Source organism: Mixophyes fleayi, chromosome 8 (assembly GCF_038048845.1).
Source record: "Mixophyes fleayi isolate aMixFle1 chromosome 8, aMixFle1.hap1, whole genome shotgun sequence".
Classification (NCBI taxonomy): domain Eukaryota; kingdom Metazoa; phylum Chordata; class Amphibia; order Anura; family Limnodynastidae; genus Mixophyes; species Mixophyes fleayi.
This window is the reverse complement of record NC_134409.1, coordinates 140,532,715-140,556,573: the sequence shown is the minus strand read 5'-3', so window position 1 is coordinate 140,556,573 and position 23,859 is coordinate 140,532,715. Positions and strand designations below refer to the sequence as shown.

The 23,859-nt window shown below is 41.9% G+C and overlaps 1 protein-coding gene and 1 long non-coding RNA gene across 6 annotated transcripts in view; one reads left to right on the top strand and one right to left on the bottom strand.

Moving 5' to 3' along the window:
• LOC142099918 (uncharacterized) overlaps window positions 1–23,859 on the bottom strand; it is a 258,835-nt gene that overhangs the window by 127,155 nt on the left and 107,821 nt on the right. The window lies entirely within an intron of this gene.
• On the top strand, window positions 1,031–17,494 carry GNAT1 (G protein subunit alpha transducin 1). The gene is made up of 9 exons (XM_075183872.1): window positions 1,031–1,321; window positions 6,296–6,338; window positions 8,436–8,577; window positions 9,379–9,536; window positions 13,197–13,325; window positions 13,450–13,579; window positions 14,950–15,103; window positions 15,190–15,384; window positions 16,480–17,494. The coding sequence occupies exons 1-8, from the start codon at window positions 1,216–1,218 to the stop codon at window positions 15,378–15,380; spliced, it is 1,053 nt and encodes a 350-aa protein (XP_075039973.1). The 5' UTR covers window positions 1,031–1,215; the 3' UTR covers window positions 15,381–15,384; window positions 16,480–17,494.

Genomic DNA, 23,859 nt, shown 5'->3' with positions numbered 1-23,859 from the left:
ATTCTATATAAAAAAACTGAAATGCAATTTAAATACCTAAATATATATATATAGATATTGTGGTTATTACATAGACTGGGATCAATATGTACATTTACACAACCTGAGTTTCACATTAAGTGTATAAATAAACTGCATAATCCTCCAAGAGTTTCTGCTAAATTAGCTGCATCAGTTTGATTTGAATGAACAGAAATATTTATCAATTTTTTACCTAACGATCTTCTAGTCTCCAACAGGCCACACGCACTGCAATATCGGTGACAGTGTCAGCAAATTGGCCCCCTGCAGATCAGTACACCCTACATTTAACCAACATAAAGTGGTCAGATCAGTTGTGGGCTTATTAGTAATTAATGTCCACTAATGACCGCTCTCTGCCTGTGTGTATGGTCATCTGTAGACTGCGTTAGCATGACCCATGTGATCTGCCAAATATGATAATAGTCCTGTTGTTTAGCCCTCCAGCCTGTGTATAACTGCTCGTTTCCAGTAAGTTATATTATGCTGGTCACTTGGCCAGTAAGAACAGAGCCAGCAAGAGGGTGCTTGGCCTGCATTTGTGGGACTGTTACCTAAGATTTAAGCCCCAAATGGTCCAATTTTGAATCTTGTTGAACTTCACCCACAATTAGCCAATGAAACAATATATATTTGCAACATTATTTGGAGATGACAGCTCCACTAGCAGGAAAATCTGCAAATCGCCGTCCTGGTATTTGGAGCAGGTTGAAAAAGATTTGAATATTCTTTATAGTGATCGTCTGGGGTGTATTTGTAGACATGATGGAGAGCTGTGATTGCAGGATACAGATGGCTCAGTGTAAGTCTTTCCTTCCTGGACTCAGCGTATACAGAGATTTAAGATAAACCTCTTCCCTGGATAAGAAAACCTATCTGCCTTGGGTTAGACACTTCAGCTGAGCTCAGCAACACCCACACCTGCTCTGCCCCCTTACCTGTCCTTGGCTATCATAGGCCACAAAGAGTCATATGACCACTTGTGGCTTTAAAATCCTGTTGGGAATTAGAGCAGATGAGATTTGGATGTAGGGCAGGGGGAGAGGACTCATTCCTACAGCAGTCCGAGTGGTGGTCACACAACCAGCTCGCCACTACGACTCCCACCCCCCTTAAGGAAGGACACCCATCTTCACATCAGTAAAGAGGAATACTTCCAGTAGCGTTTGTCTCCCCCCATTGGGATAAGGGAAGATGGGAGCCGGAGCAAGTGCTGAAGAGAAGCATTCTCGGGATTTAGAGAAAAAACTTAAGGAAGATGCAGAGAAAGATGCCAGGACAGTCAAACTGCTCCTACTGGGTGAGTATCGTACACATATTCTGAGAAATTATACGGCAGCTAATCAGCCTATTATTCTTAGGGTAAGTAAAGGTAACAATGGCAGTGGCTAGCATTGAACACACGTTTATCCAGATAACATTAGGACAAGATGAACAAAGGATTGTTTTAGCAATAAGGGAAATAGCTACTGATAAAGGGGTGATGGATATGGAAATCCGCAAAATTTAGCCTCTTATATCCTATTTCAAACTGCTTGAATTTAAAGCATCTGTTTTTTAAAAACATCCCCCATGAATTTATATAAACATAGCACACACCGTACAGCCCCTAATTATAACTCTCCTTCTCTAACATTCCAGCTAGTGCCCAAAACAGAACTAGTAAGCCACAAAAACCACATTAACCAAGATTATATTAAAAGGCAGCACCTTGATGTAGGAAAAATAATTTTGCCTTTTACTTAAATGTTTCTCTCGGCCAAAGGCCCAATAAAAACTGCTTTAAAGATGTACAATTGTATTTTCTAATAATGGCACAGTGGTGACCTGACATTGTACCGCATCCAATGATACAAAATCCAGGTGTCTCTCGCTTAGCACGTATGAGATTGGGGTTAGGGCATTAATCCTATCTTGGTTTACAAAAAGATTAAGGACAGAAGAGTCTCTATGGTACAGTATTATGGAAAGGACGGTAATCTGATAGTGTTAATGTCTTTAATAGCATTTTGTAGCTGATATAGCACAGACGGTGTATTGATACTAGATGTACGGTTACAGACAGACCTAGAAATACCATATAACCAAGGCCTAAAGAAAGGGTCTGGCAGCTCCCAAAATGTCGGAGTAAATATATATGTGGCAATGTTTGGTTTCACTACAGAGTACAGCACCCAAATCTATTCTTTACACAAGTGTGGGCTGATCTTCCCATAATAATATTACTTGGTTTACTGTAGCTCATATAGCCCAGGTCACTTTCCATCCGTAACACTGAGATCCATACTGGGGTCTGCAGTAATCTGTCATTGTCATATAGTCTGATCCGCTGAGCTACCTAAACATTTGTCACATTGGAAACATTGTATATGTAAAATAATCGGCGCTGAGATTCCAGTTTCTTATCCAAGTCTCTGAAAACAACTCGGTAATTGTTAAAAATCTCTAACAGATGCAGTAATATCTAATTCTGGTTGGTTAATTATATTAACATTTGTTCTTCATAGCAATGATTTGTCGGAGACCTCACAAACTCTGGGACCATTCAATTTATTACCCTATTTTTCCATCGATATCAGTAAAACAAAACATGGATCAATACATAGCAGCTGATCCCAGATATGCGTCTATCCCATTAAACCTTCTCTGTGTTTATAAGGAGAAGCTTAAGCCTAACACCCTGAGGACAAGGTTGTCAGAGTAATCCCAGCTTGCTACACTTAGTATTGCCAAATGGGCTCCATGATAATACATATTATTTCATTTTGGCACATTGAAAAACAGCCGAACTTAATAATGCAAGTCTCCCTAATGAAGTAATCTGCTATTCTACTTTGATTTTTCTACATAAATGCATACCTGTCCATCATCAATGATTGATTTCCAAATGTCAGACTGCGAACATGAAAAGAGCAAGTAAAACCTACATGACATTAGTCTGTATAGAAACCTGAGTATTACATAGCTCACAGATACTTGAAATACATAGAATGTCTACACGGAACTACCTACATGTAATAACGATACTGTTATATATCGTATACCTTTTCATTTGAAGCATTCCAGTACAGCTTAGTATAAAGTGTAACACATTTATAGCTCTCTCTACTACAAACATCAACATGCCCATCCCACATTTCTTAGCCAATGGAAAAACTCCCAATTTAGGGCAAAGAGCTCAAATGCCAAAGCAAAGCATGTGAGTAATTCTATACAAAGTTACTGATCTTGCATGTTAATGTGGAGACCGCAAGCTGGTCGCCTATACTAGGTTTTTGCACTGCCGCAGAGTAATGAATGATACAGAAGCATCTCCTTCTATGCAGTTTTTCTTTCCATCTTCAACCATTTGGTTTGCACATACCCTTCTGTGACCTAAATGCATTACCTTATCATTATTTACATCAGCATTATATGGATCCCCTTTCTACACATGTTAATGGGACACATCGATTAAATGTGTTGATATTCATAGTTGAACACAGATTTTAGTTGGATATGGTGTGTTATGAAGTCAGTTGGTTCCGCATGTGATGATTTACCATAGTGAGGAACTTGTCACCCTGGGTGGATGTTATTACAGTACAGCCAGCCTCACTCATCCACCTTTTCCAGACAATGGCTGATAACAGAGAGCAATGGCTTGTACTCCGCTTCATAGTAAGTGTAGATACATGAAGAGACACGCGACTAAAAACACAGGCTCAATGGTGTTCACATAAAAACAGGCAATTCCGCCTGTAGGCTGAGACTCGGCGACTCTGCACATATGTATAACAGCTTGTGAATGCGTAAAGCAAAGATAATACGTTATTATGCTGGTGAGACAGCTGCAATCATCATCATGATGTATATATATATAATTACAAAATCCTATCCCACAGAAAGTGTCCGATCACACCAGCCCTCATAGACTAGTGATGGTAGCAGTAAAATCAGGTGAATTTACAGCGTCGGGGCCCCCATAAAAGCCGTTACTAACGCTAGGCTAAGACAGACTGGTCTGGTGACCTTAATACAGGGAAACCCACAGAAGTGCCACCATGCTGTGGCAGCCATGGGTACCCTGCTAGGGCTTGCTTGGACTAGTAGTGTACCAGCAAAAAATACTGATCTATCAATTCAAAGTTTATTACCCCACACCCACTGCCCCAGAGGTGTTTGGGAAGAGCCCTCGAGCGTTCCTCACAAGGCTGTTTTATTGTAGGGTAGGGGCGATTTCCCTAGGAATTCAGCCCAAGGTAGGGTGGCACAGTGGTTAGTATTGTTGTCACACAGCACTGGGTTCATGGGTTTGATTCTGACCAGGACCCTGTGTGGAGTTTGTATGTTTTTCACTTGTTTTCCTGAGGGGTAGTTGTGTGTGTGTCTGTGTGTGTGTGTCTGTGTGTGTGTGTGTGTGTGTCTGTGTGTGTGTGTCTGTGTGTGTGTGTGTGTGTATCCGCACGCCAGCATCATAACTGACTTTGTGAGAAACAAAAAAGAGGAGGACAAAACTATATAACGGGGCACTCAAGAGATGTAATTTATAGGTCAATAAAATGTTTAACCTTTATTGTTACACAATTAAAAATAAAGAGTATCTTCAATAAGAAAAAGCTAGCGAAATAATTAAAAAAGGGGGAGTGATTAGTGAAATTATAAAATTGCGGATCAACCGCAAAAGACTCTGCCTGCCTGATCAAGGAATATAATATCTTTCTTTATCTTTTGTTTAAATCTATTACTGCCAATTGTGGCACGGTGGCTCAGTGGTTAGCACTTCTGCCTCACAGCACTGGGGTCATGAGTTCAATTCCCGACCATGGCCTTATCTGTGTGGAGTTTGTATGTTCTCCCCGTGTTTGTGTGGGTTTCCTCCGGGTGCTCCGGTTTCCTCCGACACTCAATAAACATACTAGTAGGTTAATTGGCTGCTATCAAAATTGACCCTAGTCTCTGTCTGTCTGTGTGTATATTAGGGAATTTATACTGTAGGCTCCAATGGGGCAGGGACTGATGTGAATGAGTTCTCTGTACAGCGCTGCGGAATCAGTGGCGCTATATAAATGAATGGTGATGATGATGATGAATTATATCTACCTATTCCAGTAGTGATCGCTCATAATTGTTCTGTGTTTACTAATGTTATTTTCTTATTTAGACAAGGACCGATGTTCTCTTAGAAGAGGTGGAACACATAACATTCAGACATTCCCCATTGGATTAGAAAGTTGTCAATGACTGTCGGCTTAAAACACTCCTGATTGGCCAAAACAAGTGACGTCATGTAGGGGCTTGCCCCTCCGGCTATATAATGCTCACCGCCAGGACTCTCGGGTTGTCTTCATTAAGCTCTTTAAGCGAAACGCGCGTCATCGTTAACTCTGTCCTGCTTGACTCACACCAAAAAGTTTCTCACAGAGCACTATTTAAATCTCATAGAGTCTGGCACCATCAGCCTTACCCGGACCTCAGAGTAGACTGCCTCTAAACTGTATTGTCATTTAGGCTACAATATTGAGCAAGTATATTATATGGGAGAATGATTGTTGTCTCTAGACCATTTATATACGCTGAATGACGATCTTATGGACACTACAAATGACTCTCTGTCATATAGTCATTATAATACATGACCATTATTAATTGAATGAATGCTATATGAACATCCGATTTTATGGTGTATCAATTATAAAGGATAAACATAACTTCTGGATATTTATCTGTATCTTATATAGACAGGCAGAATCCAATTTCAAACAAATATACCAGTTATGTTAATAGTGCTATATTATATTGTGAGACAATATTTATTTATTATTTTTTCAAATTAGGTGTGTACTAAATACAATTATCGGCATCTGGATTGTAACAATGAACCCAATTGATTTGTAAAATATCTTATTGATCAGGCAGGCAGAGTCTTTTGCGGTTGATCCGCAATTTTATAATTTCACTAATCACTTCCCCTTTTTTAATTATTTCTCTAGCTTTTTCTTATTGAAGATGCTCTTGATTTTTAATTGTGTAACAATAAAGGTTAAACATTTTATTGACATATAATTTACATCTCTTGAGTTACCCTTTATGTACTTTTCTCCTCCTATTTTTTGTTTCTCTCATATACTTGGATTACTAAATTTTAGGGCGCACCTCTCAGGCAATAATATAATTTCTATATCTCCTGGGTGGCTACAATTTGATAACCATTATATAGGGATGTAATACTAATTCCAAAGCTTAGTGTGGTTTCTCTTTCCTTCTATACAACTGACTTTGTGTTTTATTACAGGAGCTGGTGAGTCTGGGAAGAGCACCATAGTAAAACAGATGAAGTGAGTGTAATGTTCCACATCCTGTGACTGTATCTTCTCCACCTTGTATCACTATTGTTCCCCTCAGCCACCTATATATAGGGACTGATGTAGAGTCATTGGCAAAATGGAAGTAAATGACTCTAAAACTAGAGCACAGAGATAAGCGTATTCCCGCTCATATACTGAGCTGTACACATCTCGGGATGTGTCTGCATTAGCAGCAGTATATGTGCCTGGTTTACTCTAAGTCAGAGAGTATTTACATGCACGGCATAACATGTGTATATGCGTGTGCCTGCAGGTCTGCATGAGCCGCATTTGCAGAAATACATGTTTCTGTATTCAACCTATGTTAGAATTCCCCTTCCCTCTATTGTCTCTTTCCTCTACCGTCCTGCCCCTTCCCTCTCGTGTCCTGCCCCTTCCTTCTCCCGTCATGACCCTTCTCTCTCCCATCCTGCCCCTTCCTTCTCTTGCCCCTTCCCACTCCCACCCCTTCCCACTCCCGTCCCTTCCTTCTCCCATCCTGCCCCTTCCCTCTCCCATCCTGCCCCTTCCCTCTCCCGTCCTGCCCCTACCCTCTCCCGCCCTTTCCTTCTCCCGTCCTGACCCTTTCCTCTCCCATCCTACCCCTTTCCTCTCCCAACCCTTCCTTCTCCCGTCCTGCCCCTTCCCTCTCCCGTCCTGCCCCTTCCCTCTCCCATCCTGCCCTATCCCTCTCCCACCCCTTCCTTCTCCTTTCCTGACCCTTCCTTCTCCCATCCCGCCCCTTCCCTCTCCCGTCCCTTCCTTCTCCCATTCTGCCACTTCTCTCTCTTGACCCTTCCCTCTCCTGTCCTGCCTCTTCTCTCTCCTATCCCGCCCCTTCCCTCTGCAGTCCTGCCCCTTCCCTCTCCTGCCCCTTCCTTCTCCCATCATGACCCTTCCTTCTCCCATCCCGTCCCTTCCCTTTCCCGTCCCTCCCTTCTCCCATTCTGCTCCTTCCCTCTCCCATCCTGCCCCTCTCTCTTGCCCTTTCCCTCTCCCGTTCTGCCTCTTCTCTCTCCTATCCCACCCCTTCCCTCTGCAGTCCTGCCCTTTCCCTCTCCCGTCATGCCCCTTCCATCTCCTGTCCCGCCCCTTCCCTCTCCCATCCTGCCCCTTTCCTCTCTTGCCCCTTCCCTCTCCCGTCCAGCCCCTTCCCTCTCCCTCCCTTTTCTTCTCCCGTCCTGACCCTTCCCTCTCCCATCCTGCCCCTTCCCTCTCCTGACCCTTCCTTCTCCCGTCCTGCCCCTTCCTTCTCCCATCCTGCCCCTTCCCTCTCCCGTCCCTTCCTTCTCCCATTCTGCCCCTTCCCTCTCCCATCCAGCCCCTTCCCTCTCTTTTCTTCTCCCGTCCTGACCCTTCCCTCTCCCATCCTGCCCCTTCCCTCTCCTGACCCTTCCTTCTCCCTTCCTGCCCCTTCCCTCTCCCATCCTGCCGCTTCCCTCTCCAGTCCCTTCCTTCTCCCATTCTGCCCCTTCCCTCTCCCGCCCTGCCTCTTCTCTCTCTTGTCCCGCCCCTTCCTTCTCTAGTCCTTCCATTTCCCTCTCTCGTCCTGCCCCTTCCCTCTCCTGTCCTGCCCCTTCCTCTCCCACACCTTCCTTCTCCCATCCTGACCCTTCCCTCTCTTGCCCCTTCCTCCTCCCATCCAGCCCCTTCCTTCTCTTGCCACTTCCCTCTCCCACCCCTTCCTTCTCCAGTCCTGCACTTTAGCTCTCTTGTCCGGCCCATTCCCTCTCTTGCCCCTTCCCTCTCAAGCCCCTTCCTTCTACTGACCTGCCCCTTCCCTCTCCAGTCCTGCCCTTTCCCTCTCCTGTCCTACCTTTTCCCTCTCTTGCCCCTTTCTTCCCCTGTGCCGTCTCTTCCCTCTCCTGTCCTGCCCCTTCCTTCTCTCGTTGTGCCCCTTCCTTCTCCCATCCTGCCCCTTCCTTCTCCCATCCTGCCCCTTCCCTCTCCTGTCCCGCCCTTCTCTCTCCCGTCCTGCCCCTTGCTTCTCCCATCCTGCCCCTTCCCTAAGTTAAAAGAGAACTTTGTTCTCCTTTAACTTCATGTTCTTACAGTAACTTTTCTATACTCTTTATAACTCTTTCACAGAATTATTCATCAAGATGGTTACTCCCTTGAGGAATGTATGGAGTTTATTTCCATTATTAATGGAAACACGCTGCAGTCCATGCTCGCTATTGTCAGAGCTATGAATACGCTGAACATCCAGTATGGTGACCCCGCTCGACAGGTGAAGTGATGTATAATATAATCTTAATATCGGATACTGAATTGTATACTGAGATGTGTGTTAGTGAGTGATCACAGAGAACATTAGTGGGTAGGCTGGAGAAAAGAGAATACCTAGGCGCAAGTCATGGTGGTCTTAGAACTATTGTCAGTAGTATCGCTGGAGCTGTCAGTGTGATCTTAGGGCTGGGGGGGTTCCTCAGGCAACCTGAGGAAACCATGTTACACAGAAGTCCATCCAGGCAGCATTAGAGATAATGTTTCTGTAGAATGGTGCTTCTATTATCAGCAGTCCTGTTTGTAGAGCTGGTAAATGTATAGTAACAGTTAATCCAAGGTAGCTGGCCCCTTTAATGGGATTTATTATTTCAGATTATTTACACCTAACCAATTCAAAAAAAAATCAGTATCAGTCTGAAACACAGTAACACTCTCTGTTAAACATTCTGAATTTCGTCATTTACAGGCTTAGCAATTAAATAGTTTCCAAAGCACAAATGCAAAGACCATGTACATCCACCTATTAATCCCCTAAATGTACGGCAAAAATTAACATTACAAACACTTTTACAAACCTCCCAAAGGTCCCAATATTTATATAAAAAATAGGCGTGGCGTGCATGGGTGCGGGAGTGGTTTGGGTGGATAGAGGCGTGCCTAATTTGTTCCAATTCTTTAATCAGTAATGTTGTGAGATAACCCAGGAAACATATGCACAAATATACTGATTATTTTATGTCATGGAGATAAATTGCAGCTGTGAATATCATTCTACCTGGTGACAACTGTGTTTTACTTTCAGGATGATTCCCGCAAGCTAATGCACCTGGCAGACACCATTGATGAAGGCTCCTTACCCAAAGAGATGTCAGACATTATCGGACGCCTGTGGAAAGACACCGGCATTCAGGCGTGCTTCGACCGTGCATCCGAATATCAGCTTAACGATTCAGCAGGATAGTAAGAAATTATACTATACAATTACTTCTCACACCCACCACCCCCAAATTACCAGCAGCATTCTCCAGGCTTCACTTACATAGCTGTAGAACTATATACTATGCTATAATATGCTATACATTATACTCTGCTCTCACAGGAGACAGTACATTATACTGAGCTCTCATAGTACAGAACATTATAATGGGCGATCTCAGTACAGTACATTATACTGAGCTCTCATAGTACAGAACATTAAAATGGGCGATCTCAGTACAGTACATTATACTGAGCTCTCATAGTACAGAACATTAAAATGGGCTATCTCTTTAGGATGTAAGCTCTCATGAGCAGGGCCCTCTTTCCTTGTGTGCTCCTTCTCCTATTCCATCACTCCCTGTACCTCTTGGTATGCCTCCCTAGCCCTGTTTTCTTAAGCTTCGGCCTACTTCTCGCTGATTTCTACCATCAATTTCACTCATTGTCCCAGTAATAATTTGATTTGCATTCCCATGTTACCTGTGTCTGTGTATATAATTTTGTTCATTTTTTGTTCTTTCTGTATCATGTTGTGTCATGGCTCACTGTTTTTTGTGTGTCATGTACGGCGCTGCGGACCCTTTGTGGCACCTTATAAATTAAAGATAATAATAATTAAATCTCAGTACAGAACATTATAATATACTGTATATATTTTATTATGCCAGTCAGGGCCGAGTTTAGTGAATGGAGGTCCCTGGGCTAAGGGGGCCTCCATTCCCCCGTGAGGGCCCCCTCCCCCCCCCCCCCGTGATCTGAGCTGCCTTCCCCCGGTGAGCCAAGCCGCCCCCAAAGCACTTACCTCCTACTCTGGCATTGCAGTCCTTCTCCGGCACGCTGTATGCTCTTTACTGAGATCTCGTGAGAGTGAGACTCACGAGATCTCCTCAGTAAGGAGACTACAGCACGCCAGGGAAGGACCGCAGTGAAAGTGCTGAGCACTTAAAAGGGCCCCCTGGATGCCCGAGGCCCCTGGGCTGTAGCCCAGTTAGCCCTATGGTTAATCCGGCCCTGATGCCAGTATATGAACTAGAACTGCAATGTGTCTTCTGCAAGTACAAACCTCAGTGTACAGACTATTATCAGATTTAAACCTTCAGTTTCATTATTTACATTGTTTACGTATTATAACTTCTATATGAATTAACTCATGACGTCATGGGTACATTGGGGTTCCCTTTATTTCTAATATCATTTTAGATTTTCCTTTCTCTATTACATTGGTTAATATAAGTAATTTTAAAAACTTCTCTAAATTCCAACCAAACCAAAGTATTGGACAAGCACCAAATACCCCTTCCTCCCAGCGGGTGGTAATTATGCACCCCTAGCAATTAATTTTCATGTCCCATTGTATATGGTACACCCTGAACTGCAAACCAGCTTTGTGGACGGATTGACTGGGTGAGATTGTGGACTACTGTTACTGACAACAGATTTATACAGGACATTTACAATTCTCAGGACAAACGGGTGATTTGTTGGGGACAGTATTATTATTATATACAGGTATATAGTGCTCAGGGCCGTACCTAGGGCTGTGCGAGAAAGGCGACCGCCCAGGGCGCAATGCTGAAGGGGTGCGCAGTTTATGAATATTTTAGGTTCATTCGCTTAAAATTGAGGACTAGGGGGCGGCAGTTTTGCTTCTCGCCCCAGGAGCTAAACTTTTAAGTCACGACTCTGATAGTGCTTACATATTACATAGCGCTTTACAGAGAATACTTAGCCAGTCACATCTGTCCCTGTCCCAGTAGAGCTTACAATCTATGCTCCCTACCACACGGACACACACACTAAGGTTCATTTTGTCAGAAGTCAATTAACCTAACAGTAAGTGTTTGGATTGTAGGTGGGATCCTTAATTTGTCCTGATTTTCCATCCAAGAATTAACTACAGTAGTAGGTCTTAAAATAGAGATAGGGGTATTTGGAATACATTTGGCCTCATTAGAGGGTACTTGGTATAAATGAAGATAAACATTTACCATCACACAGTGAGCGTGCTACAGGGAGAGGCTGAGAAACCCTGGTACAGAGGAATAGTGATTGTGAATGAACAGAACTCACAATAGGCAGCCAGCTATGTCCACCATACAGTGTTTCCCTGTGTTGTCCCATCCAGCTCAGAATCGCTGGCATATACAGATGCATCATTGTTGCAGAGGGATGCAGTGACCTGTGCGGATCCTTCCAAAACTGAACAATTCTGTAAACTTCTAGTTTCAATGAACAAATAAAAGACTGAAAACAAAATACAAAAAAATATTTTCCACAATCCAGATCTGTGCTTCCAAAACGTGTTCCCCGTGTGGCTGGACCCTTGTTAGAGCATTATTCTCATGTTTTCCAACAATTCACTCAGTCAGTGTATTTGCTCAGGACACAAATTATATCTGTGAATAAACCAGGGAACTTTAATGAATCTGATCTACAGATAACCATATATAAAAGAAGATGGGACCCATAGCAACCAAGCAGATATTAACTGTTATTTTTTCAGAACAGCATAGAAAATAAAAGCAAACTGCTTGCTATAGACATGTGGAAGAGGAGATTACCTGATTGTTCTGCGATTAGCCCGGTCTCATGCGGTGGTGAACACGCAGTTTATACTGCATGACTTGTAGTGTAAGTTTTACAGATTGTGGTCTCTGTTTTTCATAAAATCACTTTATCTATTGGGAGGTTTTTTTGTCTCGCCTAGTTAGTTCCCCCTCACTTTGACTGCTATAAGCAACAGTGGCGGATCCAGGGGGGGGGGGGGGGGGGGGGGGGGGTGCGTTCGCCGGCTTGCTGCCGGCGGCTGCACACTATGTGCAGGTCCGTTCGGCAGAGAGAGTTAGGGAGAGAGTCCTGCGCAGCTCTGATTGACACAATCAGAGCAGCCGGGCAGGACTCTCTCCCTAACTCTCTCTGCCGAACGGACCTGCACATAGTGTGCAGCCGTCGGCAGCCTTAGGTGGCAAAAAGGGGGCGGAATCGCCCCCCCCCCCCCCACCCCCCCCCCCCTAAATCGCCCCCGGTACAATTAAGTTCTGGATCCGCCCCTGATAAGCAATGACAAGTTTTCTATACAATTGCCTCTGGAATAGTTTTCATAATTGTCCCCCGATGTGTCTTAACCCTCACATTCCTCCCTGCACATTCCACAGTAAATGATATTTGTCACAATTTTCTAGAGAGATTAAATCCACTAAATTAGCAACCCTGATGGATTGTCTGATATAGATAAGACTGAGGAGTTTCCTTCGCCCCTCAGACATCCATATTGCTGTCACTATGCACCAATTTTGTATGATCATGGACCTGAATCATTAAGGAAAGAAAAGCAAAAGAAGGAGTAAGTTTGCTCCTGGGCAAACCATGTTACAATGCAAGGGGTGCAAATTAGTTTCTTATTTTGCACATAAATTAAATACTGGCTGTTTTCTCATGTAGCATGCAAATACTTAATACATGCCCTACCCCAACTATAACTCTGTCCCTACATTTTAAATGTACCTCTCCCTCCAATGCATCATGGTTTTACCCAGGTGTAAAGTTACTCCTTTTTTTTTACTTTAATTTCCTTAATGACTCAGGCCCAGAGTGTTTTATAAAGCAGAGCCAAGAATTCTGATTTCCTGTATTCTGTTTTAGTTATCTCAATGACCTGGAAAGGCTTGTGGCCCCTGGGTATGTCCCCACTGAACAGGACGTGCTCCGGTCAAGAGTGAAGACCACTGGTATTATCGAAACACAATTTGGCTTGAAAGATCTTAACTTTAGGTAAAGTGATTTCTGTCCAGGGTATCTCCAATGATCTCAGCTTTACCCGCTGTACCCCATTACACATAACAGCTTTTCTCTGCCTAGAAGGCCTCCTCATTATTATTGACACTTTGCCTTGCAGGATGTTCGATGTGGGAGGTCAGCGATCCGAGCGTAAGAAGTGGATCCACTGTTTCGAGGGTGTTACCTGTATCATCTTCATTGCTGCGTTGAGCGCTTATGATATGGTTCTGGTAGAGGATGATGAGGTGGTAAGTGACACAACAGCGAAACAGGGCAGCAGGGTCTAATATAATATGGCAAGCAGCCCCTAACCCCTTATTCCATCCCAGTCACATGCTTCAAAACTAAAAAATGTTAGAAGTAAAGAGAAGAAAACCAATGTGTGACTGGGAGTGTTAGAGCGACAGAAACACAGGAGGGAGACATAAGAGAAACTGAAGTACAGCAAAGATGGATTCCGCATACACAGACAGATACTGGGCTGCCATCATCAGATTATAACAAAAATACCTCAAGAATCCCCAGACGCTCAACAGGAAGCAGCCTCACTAGGTAAGAAGGACCACCCCTCCCTTGCACAAATAAATAATAGAACCAAACAACAAACCTAACGCTAACACTTAACCGGAAAAAAAACTACCTAGAATGATAAAAACATAACAAAATAACCTCAATATAAAAAAACCTGATAATGAACATTACCTGTCAAATCCCAATAACAAATGCTACTGTTATAATAAATACAATGATTTCACTGTCAAACTGAAGCATAAATCATCCATAAGTAAGTTGGAAAAAGAAAAAAGTTCATCCAAGGATGAATATGAGTAAGAAGATACAAATGTAGTAAAGTTCTGCGATGAAAATTGCTTTAGCCAATAGTAATATCAATTGCACTCACATGATATCTTTGGTAAAAAACCTTTCAAATATTCACAAATCGCAAAACTTTTATGGAAGAAGCCACTGCGTTATTCTTGTTTTTCTCCCGTTAAACCATGTACAATAAAGAGAAGAAGAATCTCACATGGGGAAGTCCTGTTATGTGTACACTATACATTGTGAGATAATGTTGCAACATTTCTTCAAAAATAGGAAGTCAATACCAATATTCAATATAAATTATGAATAAGCGACACAAAGTCCTTTTGGAGATGTAAATTACTTGGTTAAGAGGTACTATGGTCATCAATCTTCATCCCTTTATGGTAAGAAGCCCTCTCCCAAACAAACCAGTACGTTTCAGCTTTGAAAGACGACTTTCACAGAGAATGGTTTAGTACCAACCAGACGGAGACGCATTCTGGGAAATGCATCCAGGACAAGAGAAGCTGAATTGTGCAGTTGTCCAGTCTTACAACAAGGAGAATCATTTATTTAATTCTTAGCCAGGTCTGTCCCTGCAAATAACGTACAGTACCCAATTTAGCAGAAAGGAAGAATATGGAATGTGAACAGAGAAGAGGCCAATTCCAACAAGGCCTAAATGCACGGGACATCCTGGCATTACAAAATACAATATTATACACAAAAACACTTTGTATTTCTGGTTAGAAGAAAGGCTGGGTAAAGGACCATGGGCTTTCTGTAATATGTTGAATGCTTTCTCCCCTTCCAGAACCGAATGCATGAAAGTCTGCACCTCTTCAACAGTATCTGCAACCACCGCTACTTCGCCACAACTTCTATTGTACTTTTCCTCAACAAGAAAGACGTCTTCACAGAAAAAATCAAGAAGGCCCATCTGAGCATCTGCTTCCCAGACTATGACGGTGAGAAGAGCATGTCCCAGGCAGGGAACCATTGTTACACCTTATGCAAAAACCCAAATCCTGAGTGTTTTATTATTGTAACACAGGTCCCAACACGTATGAGGATGCTGGGGCATACATCAAGACTCAGTTTCTGGAACTGAACATGCGACGAGATGTGAAGGAAATTTACAGCCACATGACCTGCGCCACTGACACAGAGAACGTAAAGTTTGTGTTTGATGCGGTCACAGACATTATCATCAAAGAAAACCTGAAGGACTGCGGCCTGTTCTAAGGAGGTATGAACCCTATAGAGATCCAACCTTTGCAGAAATGCCTTCACACTAACCCCCAAAACGTCCTTCCTAACAGACAGACTGAAGCCCCTTGTTAGGTCTCATATAAACTTTCTAATAAAGTCTCTTAGAGGCCGTCTAAGTTTTTAATGCCCATTGAGGGCTCTCGGGTGTGAAAATATTTACCAAAGGGCAAAAAACTATTACCAACGAAAACAGGTTTAGTAACAGGGAGTATAGTTCTTTCTGGCTTTGATAAACATGAAAGTGTTACTCCTGGTGATAGCTCTGGGTCACACATGCACATTTCTACAGAGACTGGGCCAGTGAAGCAGTAAGGTAAACCTCACCACTCTGGGCCAGTATTGCTAGGACAGCTGACTATCCAACACTTGCCCCTGTGATCATTTTTTAAGTAATAAGTCATATTTTACATTTTAATAAAAATGAATCCCATACTTGCTGACTTTCTCTCCCCTCCGGGATATACCAGAGGGTAAGTGAAGTGAAAATACAGATGGGGGGGCATGGCAAAGTGAATCACTTAATTTTGGCCCCGTGGCGCAAATCCATCATTTTGCCACAGGGGGCAGGGACAAAATGACGTGATATGGAGTCCACCTTAGGAAGTGAGCAGGATGCGGGAGAATAGCCTGTTCTTCCAGGAGTCTAGAAGACCTACCCAGAATCCGGGAGTCTCCCAGGCATTGGGAGGCAGTGAGCAAGTATCATTAAGCCTTTTCACCACATATTGATAAATACATCATTCAGTCCTTATATCTCGTTTCATGACTTCAGATGGCCTAATTACGTTATTAACGTTGTTGTTATCCCTCACCCCGCATTGTGCCCTGTATCCCCCTCCAGCTCCTTTCCCCAGATGAGCCCACATTTAGCTAGCAATCATCAAGCTCCTCCGTTTAGAAGATGCCCCATTATTCACTGCGCTGCAGCCTTCTTGAGCACGTCCATACGCTTCACGTAGAAATGGGCATATAATGCAGATGCACTGTGATGTGGTGTGTTTGCACGAACGTAAATTCATCTTATTGCCACATCTATCTCAAGTCTTCCACCTCTTATCTCTCTCTCTGACAGATCTCTGCAGAATTTCATTGGAGGGTTTTGCCTGCATCGTCTTCCTGTCCTTTCACCCCAATGACCCTCACGACAATTGAGCCACCAGAAGGAAACTGCACCTGTAATATTGTTTTGATCAAACAGAAAATAGAGGGTTGTAGAGAATAAGCCCTCAATAGCACTTACTGCCATTTCTTGTACAACTGCACTCAATGCTTGTAATCCTGCCCAGCCAAAGAATAGTAGGGTTTATAATGATTGGCAATAACTTACAGACACAGCAATCAGTGTAGACGTTTATTGTACAGCTTTCCTCCACAAATCCTGCAAAAGATGACTATAATGTTTAAATTACTTACTGAGTTAGTGACCAGGAGATTGTCCGCCTACGGGACACAAACGCTACTTAATCTGTGCAGTGCTGCAAACCAGAGATCATCGATTGTGGAGAGATAAAGACATTGCTGACCTCACTGATCCGGAAATGAAAGGGGCATCTCAGAGTGAGGGGCTGCTAGTTTGTTTATTATGCACTTTTTTAGCAGGCTAGAAAACACCTCAAGATGTGGCCCTGAGGGTCAGTGCTGGTCATAGAAAATTAGGGCCCATGTTTTGGAGAGAGATTAGGAGGCTCAATGCTTTCTGCTACGTAATTAATAATCCCAGCCCTCATTTCACTTTTATACAAACACAGCTACTGACCCTCCATTCTGTTTCATTAGCACTTTAGAATCTTTACAATTATTTTTATTTATGCTGTACAGGGAGCCCTTTAGATTGTAACATTTCCTTAAAACATGCAAATTATTTGTGTCACACACTGGAACCCGCTGATTAATTAGACTGATAAACTCCTTGCTGTTCCTCTAGGAGTTTTCACCTGTATGTATGTATTTTTTAAGTAAAATTGCTTAATCCCAAAGAGCCCCACACAGGGTCCGCAGTCAATTGTACAGTTAGACTGTAGATATTGTGCTATTCCAGACTTCTTATACATTAAATGCCGTTGTTAGGCGGAATGATTCACAACAAACATGTTCTCTTATTGGTGGGGGCCATGAAATTGTATACTCTTAGAGGATGAATGGGGTAAGGAATAGAACTAGAAAACAGGGAAGCAAAGGGAATAACAAATAGCAGCACGGTTTAGTCAGACATGGGGTGTAAAAAACAGGATATTGGGAACAGAACATGGTATGCTATACCCCAGGAAGACTCATGGATAAGCAATTACTGTACAGGATGGGACCAGGGCTGTCTTAACACATGGGCACACTGGGCAGTTGCCCAGGGTCCCCTCGAGCAAAGGGGCCCCACTTGTTTGCCAACTTTTCATTATATTATTTTGGGAGATTTATTTAGAACCTACAAACCCTCTATTTAAAAACGTTTAGGTCTACTAATCACCTCAGTATCAGCTGTTATCTGTACATGCGATCTTGCTGTTGCGAATACATATTTTGACCTTAACGAAAACTACGTACATGTACTAATTGTACTGTACATAATTGGATGCGTGGTTGTGTAGGTAGGGCCCCAGTGCACTGCTTTGCCCAAGGGCATATAATGCTGTTAAGACAGCCCAGGATGGGTCATATTCTATTGTATATTGTTTATATGCATTATTGTATACTTGCTCATCTTTCGTACTGGCCTGCGGAGAGACAGAGGAAAGTTATAAAAAGATCAGATGGGCATGACTTCATGATGCCCGCACTTACTGTATGAAACAAATCTGTTGTGGAACTAAAGGAGCCTGGAACCCACAGAGAAAAAAACACACAAGAAAACAGTCCCTATGCATTATAACTGCTTTCATCATAAGGTAACTTTATCTGCTTTTTGGTACATTTTTTTAAAGGAAAAACAGGATGAAAGCCACTGGGGGAAAAACGGACAGGTAAAACCCTATTGAATGGTTGTTATGTTTGTATGGACCCCAACACTACAGAATGGTTGTTATGTTTGTACGGACCCCAACACTACGGAATGGTTGTTATGATTGTTCGGACCCTAACACTACAGAATGGTTGTTATGTTTGTACGGACCCTAACACTACGGAATGGTTGGTATGTTGGTTTGGACCCTAACACTACAGAATGTTTGTTATGTTTGTACGGACCCTAACACTACGGAATGGTTGGTATGTTGGTTTGGACCCTAACACTACGGAATGGTTGTTATGTTTGTACGGACCCCAACACTACAGAATGGTTGTTATGTTTGTACGGACCCTAACACTACGGAATGGTTGGTATGTTGGTTTGGACCCTAACACTACAGAATGTTTGTTATGTTTGTACGGACCCTAACACTACGGAATGGTTGTTATGTTTGTTCGGACCCTAACACTACGGAATGGTTGTTATGTTTGTACGGACCCTAACACTACGGAATGGTTGTTATGTTTGTACGGACCCTAACACTACAGAATGGTTGTTATGTTTGTACGGACCCTAACACTACGGAATGGTTGTTATGTTTGTACGGACCCTAACACTACAGAATGGTTGTTATGTTTGTACGGACCCTAACACTACGGAATGGTTGTTATGTTTGTACGGACCCCAACACTACAGAATGGTTGTTATGTTTGTACGGACCCTAACACTACGGAATGGTTGTTATGTTTGTACGGACCCCAACACTACAGAATGGTTGTTATGTTTGTACGGACCCTAACACTACGGAATGGTTGTTATGTTTGTACGGACCCTAACACTACGGAATGGTTGTTATGTTTGTACGGACCCTAACACTACAGAATGGTTGTTATGTTTGTACGGACCCTAACACTACGGAATGGTTGTTATGTTTGTACGGACCCTAACACTACGGAATGGTTGGTATGTTGGTTTGGACCCTAACACTACAGAATGTTTGTTATGTTTGTACGGACCCTAACACTACGGAATGGTTGTTTTGTGTGCAAGGGAACTTATACTTTAATATTGGGGTGTCAAATCAACCTCTACCTGAAACAAAGGTCATACATCCAACATGTTATACGGTGAGATCCTTTGGACTGGCTTAACTTATTTACAAGGTTAAATTAGAGCTATGTGTGTAGCATGGGGATGGGGAATAATTCATCTGTATGGTACAGGGGAAAAATCACTGAGTGAAATACATATATAGCATGCACTCTATTGTACAACACGTAACATGACAAATAGTAAATACTGCGCACAACAGGTCCAACATGTAAGCATATTATATTATTTGTTGTCACATATATACACCACAAAGTCCTGCATATATAGTACATCCCCGACATATACCCCAACATTTTTTATAGTTATGTTGCAGATGTAAAACGTGATGTAATAACAAGAGGTAATTAATACTAGTGACTATTTATCCGGCAGGTAGTACTCACACCCTAACCCTAGTACTCACACAGAAGCAACGAGTGAGGAGTTTGTGCTCCGGCCACACCGTATCTCCACTCACCTGCAGAACAGAAACCATACAACAGATATGTCTGTCATGTGACTGCCCTCTAGCTCCTCCCCACGTGAGAGTATGCCACGTGATTGGATATCACTGTCAGCGCATGAAACAAGTAGCAGTACATCATTCTAAGTGAAGGAACCAGAACCTGTTTTAGAGTGGAAGAGGCCCACAGCAAATATCAAGTATGGAGCCCCACACAGTGCTACACCTCTATGTAAAAACCATACAAAGAATATATAGAACAATGGAAGTACACCTGTCCACACAAAGCACTTGCTGAAAAATGACACAAAGAGAAATGGTATAATGCAGTTTTCATATATACAGCATAACAAAACAATTCAGCATTGCATACAGAACAGACATTAGGCAATAGCAGATATGAAAACTACTGGCAAGGACATCCAAGGTAGTATTTTCGGAAATACTACCTGTGCCACACCCTAGTTCAGGGAGGCAGCAGGAGATTAGGGGGTTAATGCGTGGCTAAGAGATTGGTGTAGGAAGGAGGGTTTTGGATTCTTAGAGCACTGGGCTGATTTCTCAGTCAGTTGCCATATTTATTGCCGAGACTGATTGCACCTGAATGAGGAGGAAGATACTGTACTAGGGAAGAGGATGGTTAGAAGGGTGGAGGAGATTTTAAACTAGGCTTCAGGATGAAGGGACAAGCAAGTACTGATGGGTTAGACATTGAGTAGTAAGGGGGAATTTAACAAGAGTCAAGGGGGTGGAGAGGGAGGGGAGCATAGCCGATAAAGAGAGGCTCTTGTTAAAGCCAATAAGAAGACCAGTCATATCAAAGCAAAACAGATTACCGAAAGGGGACAATAGACTTAAGTGTATGCTTGCAAATGCAAGAAGTATGATATTATAGGTATTACGGAGATATGGTGGGATGATACACATGACTGGGCAGTCGACTTGGAAGGCTATACTCTCTTCAGGAGGGATAGGGTAAATACAAGGGAGGAGGAGTATGTCTTTATGTCAAGCCAGTGTTAAAACCAAGTATTCAGGAAGTTATTTATGAGAATATTGGTGATAATATAGAGGCATTGTGGTTGTAAATAACCAGTGGAGGAAAAAGTTCAGAGAAGTTGCTGATAGGGACATGCTATAAACCGCAAGATATTAGTATGGTTGAGGAAGCCCAACTTCTACAGCAAATTGAAAAGTCTACACAACTAGATCAAGTTTAAATTAGGGGGGGATTTTAATTATCCGCCATTGATTGGAGTACTGAGAGTTGTGGTATAGGTAGGGGCAACAGGTTTCTGAGCACGCTAAAAGACAATTACATGTCCCAATTAGTAGAGGAACCAAACTATAAATCGAGCTATACTGGACCTAGTAATAACAAATAATGTAGACGTAATATCAAATATTCAAGCAAGTGAGCACTTGGGAAACAGTGAATATAATATGGTCTCATTTGATATTAGTTTCCAGGAGCAACAGTATAAGGTATCAGTTAGGACTTTAAAGTTTAGAAAGGCACATTTTAATATGCTAAAGGAGTCTATATAGAGCATAGACTGTGACACAGCTTTTGAAGAAAAAAATACAGAAGAAAGTGAGCTGTCTTTAAAATGTTGTTGGAAACATACACGTATAAGTTCATTCCTATGGGAAACAAATCTATAAGAAATAAGTCTAAACCAATGTGGCTAAATAAAAAGGGAAGGGAAGAAATGGAAGGGAAGAAGTGTGCATTTAAATTTTTTAAGTCTAAAGGGACTGAGGAGTTCTTCCGTAGATACAAGGATTACAATAAAACATGCAAAAAGGAAATTAGATTGGCTAAATAAGAAAATGAAAACCAAGTTGCAAAAGAAAGTAAGACAAACCCCAAAAGTTTTTTAAGTATATAAATGACACCCAATGTTTCTTATGGAGCTAAACTCCATTAGCTAGACCACAATTCTTAATTTTCCTAGATTAAATTTAATCAGGCTCTGCACCAAGGGACTGGCGAATAGCAGATGTGGTGCCGTTGTTTAAAAGGGGAATGAGATCAGAATCAGGGAATTATAGACCTGTAAGCCTGACATCAATATTGGGGATAGTACTGGAAGGTGTATTAAGGGATAGTATTCAGGAATAATTGGGGAGCAATAAGATTATTAGTGGGAATCAGCATGGATTTGTGAGGGATAGGTCATATCAAACTAATCTAATTAGCTTCTACAAGGAAGTTAGTGGGAACTTAGACCATGGTCGTACAGTAGATGTGGTCTACTTTGATTTTGCAAAGGCCTTTGATACAGTGCCACACAAGAGGCTGGTTTACATAATAGGGGAACTGGGTCTAGGAAACAACATTTGTGCATGGGTCTAAAAAACTGGTTGGAGAATAGGGAACAACGAGTTGTGATAAATAGAACATATTCTAATTTGTTAAAAGTTTTAAGTGGAATACCTTAAGGTTCCTTGCTGGGGCCACTACTTTTTAATATATTTATTAATGGCCTTGGTTAATGGTTTAGAGAGCAAGGTTTCCATTTTTGCAGGTAACACTAAAATTGTAAGGTAATAAAATCAGAGCATGATGTAGTTATTCTACAGAAGGACTTGAATAAACTGGAGGATTGGGCGGCCAAATGGAAGATGAAGTTTAACATACCTAATGTAAGGTTATGTATTTAGGTGTTTTTTTTCAACATCAACAACTATGTTACTATGTTACATAAATGTACATACATTTAATAAAATGTTAAAAAAGAGAATGAGGCTTAAAGTAAGTTGTACATTAATGTAAAACCCCTACATTAATATTAACCCTATTTACATACACCTGACCATCTTACCAAACCTTTATTACTCTTAACTACTCTACAAAACTAATATTAGTGTCCCCTCACATATAATTAAAAAAAATTATTACAATTAGGTTTATAGTTACCCACCCAGGGCTGCACATCAGGAAACTGCAGAGGAGCGCAGGCCACTTTCTATCATTTCATTTTTATATATCAGAAAAAAACTAGAGCACTAGCTTCAAGCCATAAGTAAAAAGAATACACCAGAGCCAAAAACTAAGTAGGATCAGTGATGGTGGCCATTTTGTGGAGGCCAATGTTCATTAAAACATGAGCAGAAACTTGTTAAAATGATTCCCAGACTGTAGACAATGTATTAAAGTTGTTTAAATGATTGTATTGCACCGCACCAAGTAGACCATTATAACACCCAAAATATGGATAGTTAGAGGATATTCTCCTATGATTATTCTGACTTATTAATGGAGGGTGCACTCTCACACTATTATAGAATCATATACTGCCAAAGAAAAAGAAAAGTGTGTTTAGAATGAGGCACTCAAATGGCCGTTTCCCTTTAAAACCTAAATTTTAATTAAATATTGTTAAAATCTGTAACCAAAAATTGGTCCATTAAGGGACTTGTAGCAAAATATATTAAAAGGTGAATATAGATTATATTGGCACAAAAAATATTTTATCTGTTAAAATAGGTAGTAAAACACTACCTAGCCGCGACACTGTTCAATATATTGTAATACCTTCCATAAGTTTATACATTTGTAGTTGTAATTTATCAGACATCATCAGTAAATAAGACCGTTAATCCATAACCACTAGTTACCAATAAAGATGTTTTCCCTGATCATGTGCTGATTTTATAATCCACATGGGTTAAGGATAATCACTGTATAAATATAATATTATGGGGATAATACTCTTTCTTTCAATTTTTATATCCCACTCAGTATATGTGTGTTAAAGTTCAACTAATGCAGATATTAACTGGGAGGTTCCTAGAAGTCTGTCGATCGCGTGATTGGAGCAGGCAGGGTGGGGAGCAGGGTAACTGGAAATGCCCCCTGCTTCAGTGATCTTCAGCCAGTGATATGTAACATAATACTTGCAGTGGAATCGGATTGGCTGGAGCTAACTGTAAGTGGTGCAATTTTAGTGCTG

Excerpts from the sequence above, each read along its gene's own strand:
- GNAT1 (XM_075183872.1), top strand. The coding sequence starts at position 1,216 with ATGGGAGCCGGAGCAAGTGCTGAAGAGAAGCATTCTCGGGATTTAGAG. Across the intron at positions 13,326-13,449 it reads TTGAAAGATCTTAACTTTAG|GATGTTCGATGTGGGAGGTC; the intron begins GTAAAGTGATTT and ends TTTGCCTTGCAG. Across the intron at positions 13,580-14,949 it reads TGGTAGAGGATGATGAGGTG|AACCGAATGCATGAAAGTCT; the intron begins GTAAGTGACACA and ends CTCCCCTTCCAG.